At 37.5% G+C, this 10,862-nt stretch overlaps 1 protein-coding gene and 1 pseudogene across 2 annotated transcripts in view; both read right to left on the bottom strand.

Annotated features, from left to right (window-relative positions):
- Positions 1–10,862, bottom strand: part of CFAP70 (cilia and flagella associated protein 70) — an 85,980-nt gene that overhangs the window by 3,578 nt on the left and 71,540 nt on the right. For both annotated transcript variants that reach the window (XM_007454658.1, XM_007454659.1), the window contains exon 25: positions 6,818–6,919. In XM_007454658.1, coding sequence (XP_007454720.1) covers positions 6,818–6,919 — 102 coding nt within the window. The remainder of the gene's footprint in view (positions 1–6,817; positions 6,920–10,862) is intronic.
- On the bottom strand, positions 3,692–6,640 carry LOC103077085 (ADP-sugar pyrophosphatase pseudogene; annotated as a pseudogene).

The raw sequence follows: 10,862 nt of genomic DNA, 5'->3' as shown, positions 1-10,862 counted from the left end.
TTTGCGGTACGCGGGCCTCTCACTGTTGTGGCCTCTCCCGTTGCGGAGCACAGGCTCCGGATGCGCAGGCACAGCAGCCATGGCTCACGGGCCCAACCGCTCCGCGTCATGCGGGATCTTCCCGGACCGGGGCACGAACCCGTGTCCCCTGCATCGGCAGGCGGACTCTCAACCACTGGGCCACCAGGGACACCCTGTTTAATCTTTTAAAAATAGATTTATTGAGGTATAATATATGCACCATAAAATTCACTAATTTTGGGCTTCCCTGGTGGCACAGTGGTTGAGAGTCTGCTGCCGATGCAGGGGACACGGGTTCGTGCCCCGGTCCGGAAAGATCCCACGTGCCGCGGAGCGGCTGGGCCCGTGGGCCATGGCCGCTGGGCCTGCGCGTCCGGAGCCTGTGCTCCGCAACAGGAGAGGCCACAGCAGTGAGAGGCCCGCATACCGCAAAAAATAAAAAAAAATAAAAAAAAATTCATTAATTTTAAGGTTCAACTGTGCAACCATCACCACAATCCAGTTTTAGAAGGTTTCTATTACTCCCCAAAAGTTTCTTCGTGCCTGTTTTCAGTCAATCCCCATTCCGACCCTTGGCACTAGAATCACTGATCTATTTTCATCTCTATAATTTTCCTAATTTCATATAAATGGTATCATATAATATACAGTCTTTTGTGCCTTCTCTTAATTAGCATAATATTTTTGAGGTTCATCCATATTGTTGCATGAATCAGAATTTCATTTTTATTGCTTAGTAGTATTCCATTGTATAAATATACCATATTTTGTTTATCCATTCACTGATGGGTCATTTGGAATGTTTCCAGTCTTTACCGATTATTAAATGCTGTAATGAAATAGATAAATCTTTGTGTAGACATACGTTTTCACTTTTCTTGACTAGATACCAAGAAGTGGAATTGCTGGGATATATGGTAAGTATGTATTTAACTTTTTAAGAATCTGCCAAACTGTTTTCCAAAGTGGTGTACTAATTTGCAATCCCACCAGCAATGTATAAGGATTCCGGTTTCTCCACATCCCTGTCAATAATTGCCAGTCTTTTTGATTTAAGCCATTCTAATGGGTGTGTAGTGTGGTATTAATTTATGTTATCTTAATGAATTATCTTTTAAATTTTGACATAATTTCAGATTAAAGTTACAAGAACAGTTCTCTCTGTATATACACACATGCACACATATATACATATGTACATGATACATAAGTATATATTTTAATTTTTCCTGAACCATTTGAGAGTAAATTGTAAACATGATGCACATAAGCACAGTGCAATTATCAAAATCATGAGATTAGTACAAATATAATACTATTATCTAATCTGTAGACTTCATTCAGATTTTTCCAAATGCCCCAGTAATATCTTTTATAGCAAAAGAAAATCCAGGATCATGCCTTTTACTCAGTATTCATGTCTTCAGTTTCTTTTAATTGAGAGTAGTTCTTGATTCTTTTTGTTTCATGATATTGGAATTTCTCAACATTACAGGGCAGTTATTTTGTAAAATATTCCTCAATTAGTGTTTGATGTATCTTTATGATTATATCAGGTTATGAACTTTTAGCAGGAATACCTCAAAAACACTGTTGTGTTGCCCTCAGTGTGTTCTATTAGGAGGCACATGCTGTTTATCCCAATAATGGTGATGGTAACCTTGATTATTTGTTTAGATTGTTATCTGCCAGGTTTTTCTACTATGGCATTACTGTGTTCCCCCTTGTAATTAATAAATATCTTGTTGTGAAATACTTGAGACTATGTAAATATCTTCTTCCTCCTTAAGCATTCATCAGTAGTTTCAGCATACCTTATTACCATATGACCCAGCAATCCCACTTCTGGGCATATATCTGGAGAAAACTCTAATTTGAAAAGATACATGCACCCCAATGTTCATAGCAGTACTATTTATAGTAGGTAAGACACAGAAGCAACCTAAATGTCTGTCAACAGATGAATGGATAAAGAAGATATGATATCTATCTATCTATCTATCTATCTATCTCCAATGGAATATTACTCAGCCATAAAAAAATGAAATGATGCCATTTGCAGCAACATGGATGAACCCCGAGGTTATCATACTAAGTGAAGTAAATCAGACAGAGAAAGACAAATATCATATGATATCGCTTATATGTGGAATCTAAAAAATTGTAGAAATGAACTTATTTACAAAACAGACTCACTGACATAGAAGACAAACTTATGGTTACCAAAAGGAAAGGTGTGGGTGAGGGATTAGCAGATACACACTACTATATATAAAATAGATAAACAACAATGTCCTCCTGTATAACACAGGGAACTATACTCAATATTTTGTAATAAACTACAATGGAAAAGATTATGAAAAAAATCACTTTGCTGTACACCAGAAAACAACGCAACACTGTAAATCAACTATACTTCAATTAAAAAAAAAAAAAGAAGTGGCAAGAGTGGGAATCCTTGCCTTATTCCTGAATTTAGCAGGAAGACTTTTAGCTTTTCACCAATGAGTATGATGTTAGCTGTGGGTTTGTCATAAATGGCCTTTATTATGTTGAGATATAGTCCCTCTATACCCACTTTGATGAGAGTTTTTATAATGAATGGATGTTTACTTTTGTCAAATGCTTTTTCTGCAACTATTGAGATTATCATGGGAGTTTTAACCTTCCTTTTGTTAATTTGGTATATTACATTGATTGATTTGCAAAAGTTGAACCATCCTTGTGACCTTGGAATAAATCCAACTTGATGGTGGTGTATGATCCTTTTTATACATTGGTGGATTTGGTTTGCTAATATTTTGTTGATGACATTTCCACCTATATTCATCAAAGATACTGGCCTGTAATTTCTTTTTTTGTAATGTCTTTGTCTGGTTTTGGTCTCAGGGTAAATGGTGGCCTCACGAATGAATTTGGGAGTGTTCTGATCTCTTAAATTTTTTGGAATAGTTTGAGAAGGATAGGTATTAGTTCTTCTTTATTTATTTTGTAGAATTCCCTTGTGAAGCTGTCTGGTCCTGGACTTTTATTTGCTGGGAGTTTTTATTTTTTTAATTTTTGAATTTTATTTTATTTTTTATACAGCAGGTTCTTATTAGTTATCTATTTTATACCTATTAGTGTATATATGTCAATCCCAATCTCCCAATTCATTGCTGGGAGTTTTTTAAATTACAAATTCAATTTCAATTCTAGTGATCAGTCTGTTCAGATTGTCTATTCCATCTGGACTCAGTGTTGGCAGGTTGTATGTTTCTAGAAATTTGCCCATTTCTTCTAGTTTGTCCAGTTTGTTGGCATATAACTGTCCATACTATCCTCTTATGATTTTTTGTATCTCTGTGGTATCAGTTGTTATTTCTCCTTTTTCATTCTTATTTTGTTTATTTGGGTCCTCTCTCTTTTCTTCTTGGTGAGCCTGGCTAAAGGTTTATCAATTTTGTTTATCTTTTCAAAAAACCAACTCTAGGTTTCATTGATTTTTTCTATTATTTTTTATCTCTATTTTATTTATTTCATCTCTGATCTTTTTATTTGCATTTGGTGTTGCTTTTATTTTATGAAAAAGCTAAATTCAAATCTACATTAAAACTAAGCTGAATACAAAGTCTTAGTGAAGGGGGTCTGGTGGTTCTTTTTACAAAAACATGGCCACTGTCCTTTGGCCTTAAAACTTCAGGAAGGGCACTTCAAATGGCTTCATCTTTGCACGTTTCAATGCCAGAGCATAGGAATAGACCTAGCGTCCACTGTCAGATGTTCATCAGTTACCAGAGCATCAAGTCTCTTCAGCAGGTCATTCTTTGGTAAGGAAATTACTTCCACAAATTCTCCAACTCCTGGCTTTGGCTCAGGCCTCAGGTTTTCAGCGTCATCTCCATTGATAGTTACTGTCATGATGTGTGTGGTACAATTTGACAAACCTGGATCCATACATACAGCTGGAGAACATTCAGCAACATCTCCTTTATAGCCAGTTTCTTCCTCTAGCTCCCGAAGAGCAGCTGCTTCTAGGCTTTCGCTGTCATCAATGAGACCCACAGGGAATTCTAAGCAGTAGCCTCCCAGTGGTGGTCAGAACTGCTTTACCAGAATGATACATTCATAATGAAGGGTTCTTTGAAGCACTGGGATAACCGGCCACACCATCAGCAGACTGTCCTTTCCTAGTTGTCCACTTCACAGTTTCCCAAGTTCTTGTTTTACCAGTAAGATCCCTGTCAGTTGTTTTATCAAGCTTGACCCAGTTTCCTTCTGAAATTAACTCTTCTGAAATAACAGACTGGTGTTTTGGGAAGAATCTGCTGGTTCTAGTTTTCCCACTTTCAAACTAGTTAGTCTTTAGAGTCTGCAGGCAAGAAGTTCATGCTACTCCCAGGCATGGGACGAAGGGTTTGGGTGGGCGGGGGTGGGGTGGGCGGGAGGTGAAAGCATGGGTCTGAGGCTGTAGTCTGAGGAGGTGTGGTGCTACTGCTCTCTCTAATCTTTATTAATTCCTTCCTTCCACTGACTTTGGGCTTTGTTTGTTCTTCTCTTTCTAATTCTTTTAGGTGGTTGTTGGTTGTTTATTTGAGACTTTTCTTGTTTCTTGAGGAAGGCCTATATTGCTATGAAATTCCCTCTTAGAACTGCTTTTGCTTTGTCCCATAGAGTTTGGAAAGTTGTGTTTCCATTTTCATTTATCTCGAGGTATTTTCTGAATTCCTCTTTGATTTCATCGACCCATTGCTTTTTTAGTAGCATGCTGTTTAGTCTACATGTGTTTGTTCTTTTTCCCATTTTTCTTTCTATAGTTGATTTCTAGTTTCATACCACTGTGGTTGGAAAAAATGTTTGATATAATTTTTATCCTTTTAAATTTGCTGGGGCTTGTTTTGTGGTATATTAGTGTTTCAGGAAATAATCTTGGGGAGGGTCATCTTTAGAACTCTACCTACCAAAAGAAACTGTATATGATTTTCTTTTTGATCTATGAATTAATTAGAAACATCTTTTTAAGTTTACAAATGTATGTGAGTCTTTTGGCCTATCTTTTAGTTGTTGATTTATAATTTTACTGAAGTGTGATCTACATGTATTCATTGAAGCTCTCTTTGTGGTCTAGCATATGGTCAACCTTTATGAATAATTCACTTGTGCTTCAAAAGAATATGTATTCTATGATTAAGTACAGGGCTATATAATTAGTGTTTGAGCTCAACCTTGTTGTTTTATTCAAATCTTACACATCCTTAATTTTTCCCCTATTTGATCTAGCAGTTTCTGAGAGAAGTGTATTGAAATCTTCCATTTTGACCCTTTTAGTTTAAAGATGAAGAAACTGAGGCCCAGCAAGTTTAAGTAACTTCCCCAGTACCCCACAGCTAGTTGTGGCACAGCTGGGGTAAGAACTCAGGTATTTCTCATATTGATATTTACTCCAAAGAGAAAATCCAATAATTTTTATTCTGTTAGTTTCTCTTATAATCACAATATTCCCTGTCAGTTCTGTGTTGTATTGGCCAATGGAAAACTGAGGGCCACTCTCTTTATTCCCAATTTGAATCTTAGGCTAATGTGCAAGTTATTGAAGCAAGTTATTTTAATTATGGGAGGGTTATTTTCTATAGGTAAAGCAGCTATCACAAATTCCCACAATTACCCACACACACACAATTTCCCATCTATTTCAAGGATAAGCACCCTCAGCCAGCAGTTCAACAGGATGGAATGATTCAGAAACACTAGTAGAGTATCTCCTTTGCTGGTCTTTGACCTTGTTACATTCTGATACAATATCACTCCTATTTTTAATTTTTTTAAAAGGAAAACAACTTTAATGAAAAAGGAACTCAGGTCATTAAATATAATTAAATACATTTTAAATATAAATACCATGTCTTTCCTGATTAGTATCAGGTAAATATCTAAACTATGTGTCTGAATAGCTAAACCATCTGTCTGAATTCTGGTCTCAAAGAAAAATCTTAGAGACAATTACAAAGAAGATGCTTCATAGCATCAGGTGCATTTTTTAAATGATGGGATCTTTTGGGAAAATAACTTCAGTCTATCAGATTTCTGTTGTTCCTATTGTTGGTAATTCATTTATGGCTACACCCTTATAGTCTACTTTGCCTTTCTTTTTATCATTAGATTCTTATATAGCTTTTCTAGACCATATATGACATTTTTGTAGATCCAGAGCATAAACAGGATGACTATACAATCCCAGACTTGAGGTCCTAAACATGAGAGTGAAGGCAGGCAGAGTGGTGCTGAGGAGGGCAGAAGGAGAATCTCTCACCTTCCCCAAGTCTAATCTTCCATCCCACTGCACAACCCTTGCACATCTCCTAACTGCAACCCCAGACCAAGATCTGATCTGTACATGCTCCTTCATCTTGAGTCAGGGCACACACTGGGCTGGGCTTAGTTTGTGTGGCCTGGGTTGGGGCCTGCTGAGCAGCTCAAAAGTGCCACAGGGAGCCCACCCCATCTGAAACCCCCACTGACGGTCAACCCCAATCCACCCCATTACCACTCACCTGAGACCACCAAACCCAAGTGCCTCATTCCCATTTTTAGAATCTCCTTTCCAGACAAACACACCTAAGTATATGATTTTCAAGCACATCCTAAGTAGAGGCTTCCCAGACATGAACTCTCCTTCATCATCAGTATAATGACCACATCTGAAGCTCATCAAACCTCAATTATCATGCACTGATGGCCTTCCCGCTATCTCTTTCTTTACTTGGTCCCTCACCTCTCTGCTCTACAAGGGCATTGTGTAAGGATAATAATCACTCACTTTCAGGCAGACCAGGGCCAGATATGCCCATACTTCAGCATTGTAGTTGTTCAGTGCATTGGCTTCAGAGAGAGCATCCTCAGCCTCTGTGAGCTCATCCAGCTTGATAGAAAAAGAAGATAACGTGATTTGTTAAGTCAAAGTAGTTTTCACTTAAGCCAGCTGGAATCTGTTTAGCTGAAAATGCTATGTCCAAATAACATTGATATATGTGACCCATACTAATAATTTTCAACTTAAAAAATTTTTAGCAACAGAAAAAAAAATTTTAGCAACAGAACTCTTTCTTCAAACGAAATCATATGTGGTGGTGTTCCAATATATGAATGAGTTAAAAGTAGAACTGCTCTGATTAGAAAGTCAGGTACAGGAATCTGGAGCCCTGCCTGCTGGGCTCTCGAGTTACACCCCTCTCTTCTTCCTTCTCTCTATAGCAGGCCCATCAGGGCATCCATGAACCATAGAGCTTCAGGTGCCAGGGTTGGAAAACCAGAAGTATTCACTATCATGTGTGCCTCATTCAGTGATTTCCCTATACACAGTGGGCTGTCAGGTACATTTGTAGTTTTACATTGTACATCCCTTTCTTAAGTTAAAGTCCTATTAGCCCATCAAAATACTATTGTTTAGAAAGCTTCTCTTTCCCCTAATATTAGTTATTGACAGCACAATCTTGAGCAATCAATACAACATTCAGAGATTCTAGGGTATTCCCTGAGCTCTGGGCACATGGATATCATTGCTGCTCCCTAATACTGTGAGTCTGTTTTGTAAAATCTTCCAAAAGGCCACCTAAGGAAAGGATAAGATACCTCTCTCTTCCCAGTAAAATCGTTCTTCATTTTTCATGTTTTACAAAATAAAATAACTGGTTTCTAGGCCCAAGACAATATGAAGAATGGCCTTTCGGCAATGCCCATACCTTGGTCCACACTTCAAATGTCTCAGAGATATTGATTCATTATTTAATCAACCATATTTGCTAAGGATTTATTTTACTCTGTGTCAGGCAGTATGCTAGATACTTAGAATAAAAAAAAAAAATACAACTTTTGCCCAAAGAATTCACTGACAGATATGTAAAAAATTAAGACAAAATGAAAACTCAAACACATAAAGAGTTCTGATAGAAAATAAGCATTTCTATAATAAAAGCATATATATATACATATATATGTATATATATATATGTGTGTGTGTGTGTATATATATATATATATATATATATATATATATATATATACATAAATAATCCAGTGGAGGGACAAAGGAAAAGAGGAATAATTGTACCCTGAGATTAAGGGATGGCTTTCTTTTCTTTCAGAGAAGAAACACTGCTGAAGTCAATCCTGAAGGATAAATAGGAGTTTGTTAGCTATACTTCAAGGCATGCCAGGTAAGAGGAACTTCATATACAGAGGCACAGAGGCTTCAGAGAGCATGGCATGCTCAGGAAACTCTTAATATGCTTGTGTGGCTGGAGAAGGGAGGGAAGGGAGAGACAGAGAGAAAGCAAGAGAGAGGAGAGAAAAGAGAGAAAACAAAGGAAGTGATAAGACCAAGGAGTTAGGAAGAGACCAGATCATTCAAAAAAAAATCTGAATATTATTCTGAAATAAGGGGTAGTCACTGAGGAGTTTAACTAGGGAAGTAACCTGGTATTTGCATATTTTAAAGACCACTTTGGTAACAATGCAGGAGATGAATTGAGGGAGGACAGGAGAACACCCTAGCAGGTAAAGAAGGGATGAGGCTTGAATTAGAGCAGTAAAAACACAGATGGAGAGGAGACAGTAGACTCAACAGACATTTAGGAGACAAAATCAATAGGATATTTGATGCCTAATTAAAAGTAATAGAATTAGACTAGGATAGTTTTTAAGTTTCTGGCTTGGTTGACTGGATTCATTATAGTCCCATTTACTAAGACAGGGAATACAGGAGAAGGTACAGGCTTAAGGAATGTGAGAATCCTTCTGAGATAAGTTAGGTTATATTTTGGATATGTACATTTTGAGGTGTCTGGGGGACCATCAAACGGAGCTGTCTATTACATTGTTTGATATAAGGGTCAGAACATGAAAAGTGTTATGAAATGAAGCTTTAGGATTCATTGGGGCACAATTGGTAGTTAAGACCACTGGGGTAGATGATATTTCTTAGGAAGAAGAAGTAATGTGACAGGAGAAGAGCTGGCTATAGAACCCAGGAGGACCCAACAATTATGATGGGTAAAAGACTAGGAGCCAGCAAAAAAGGCTGAGAAGGACACCAGAGAGGAAGGCGTGGAACTGGAAGGATGTGAATGCAATATTGTGGAAGTCAAGGGAAGAGAGGGTTTCAAGAAGGAGGCAGTCAGCAGGGTTAAGTGCCATAGAGACTTCATCGGAGGGTCTATTGCATTTTGGCAATTAGGATGTTATAGGGGGCCCCCATCAGAGAAGTTTCAGCAAAGTGTTAAGGGGTATACACGTAATTGCAAGGAATTGAAGGGTAAATGGTACCTGGGAAAGGAACAGATAATTCACATGATTTCAACTTCATTAGTGATGAAAATGTAAATTAGGATATATATCAAATTGGAAAATAATGCCCATTGTTGATGACTTAACAGTAAAATGGACTCTCACACCTGGCAGAATATAAATCAGTTTACAGCCTTTCTAGAAAGTAAGTTGACACTATACTTAAAAATTTTTCTACATTCTTTATGAATGTATCCTAAGGAAATAACAGAATTAAGCACAGATATTTATGTCTTAAGAATGTTTATTTCTGCTTTATTTATAATATATAGATGTAGAAACTAATGACATGTCCAATAATAAGTGGTTGGTCAAATAGATATGGTATATCCACACATAGGTATAGCATGACTAAAACATTGGCTGAGGGGCAGAGATTACTTGGATACCTTAGCAGTAGGACTTAACCCAAGTTTTTTTGAGTTTCTATATCAATGAAAATATTTTTATGCTACTTAAAACAAATAGAAGCATGATTTATGCTGACTAGTTTATACAGTTGGTTTCTTGTTCTTTTGAAAGTGCTGTTAGGTTTCTAACAGCTACGGATGTTTTACATCCTTTCTGGGAAGGTGGAGCGGGGGCATATGGCTTCTATATAAGTGATCACATGTCCTGGTTGGCCTGGGACACTCCCTGTATCCCAGTGTAATTATTAATATCACCCTTTTCATTCTCAGAAGTGTCCTGGTTTGTATGATAAATTACATGATAACCTTACTTATGCATCCAAACCAGGGAATACCATGCAGTTATCAAAATTTATGTTTTAGACTATTTGATTATGTGAGAAGGTACCAATGCGATACTGTTAAGTAGAAAAAAAGATTCCAAAGCAGTAAATATATTATTTACAATTTTATACATTAAAATTACTTTCAGGGCTTCCCTGGTGACACAGTAGTTGGGAATCTGCCTGCCAATGCAGGGGACGCAGGTTCAAGCCCTGGTCCGGGAAGATCCCACATGCTGCAGAGCAACTAAGCCCATGCGCCACAACTACTGAGCCTGCATTCTAGAGGCCGTAAGCCACAACTACAGAGCCCGAGTCCCAGAAGTACTGAAGCCCATGTGCCTAGAGCCCGTGCTCCACAATAAGAGAAGCCATTGCAATGAGAAGCCCGTGTACTGCAACGAAGAGTAGCCCCCGCTCGTCACAACTAGAGAAAGCCCGCATGCATTAACGAAGACCCAATGCAGCCAAAAATAATAAATAAATAAATAAAAGAACTTAAAAAAAAATTACTTTCATATACGTACGAAAAAAGACTGGAGGAAAATGCATTCAAATGTTAATCCCCACCACTGAGTGGTGGGGATTATGGATACTTTTATGTTTTCTTCATATTTTGTATCATCCAAATTTCTACAACTATCATATTTTACCTTTATGGTTAAAAAGACAGCAATGAGGAATAGGAGACAAGGAATGTAAACAATTCTTTTGGTTAAGGGTAACAACCAGGGAGGTTGTTACTGTTGTTATTGTTTAATAAGAAGGGGAAAAGTACAGGGAAAGA

The sequence above is a fragment of the Lipotes vexillifer genome, unplaced genomic scaffold (genome assembly GCF_000442215.2).
Source record: "Lipotes vexillifer unplaced genomic scaffold, Lipotes_vexillifer_v1.1 scaffold205, whole genome shotgun sequence".
Classification (NCBI taxonomy): Eukaryota; Metazoa; Chordata; class Mammalia; order Artiodactyla; family Lipotidae; genus Lipotes; species Lipotes vexillifer.
Note: the sequence above shows the minus strand (reverse complement) of the source record. Positions and strands in the feature narration are given on the sequence as shown.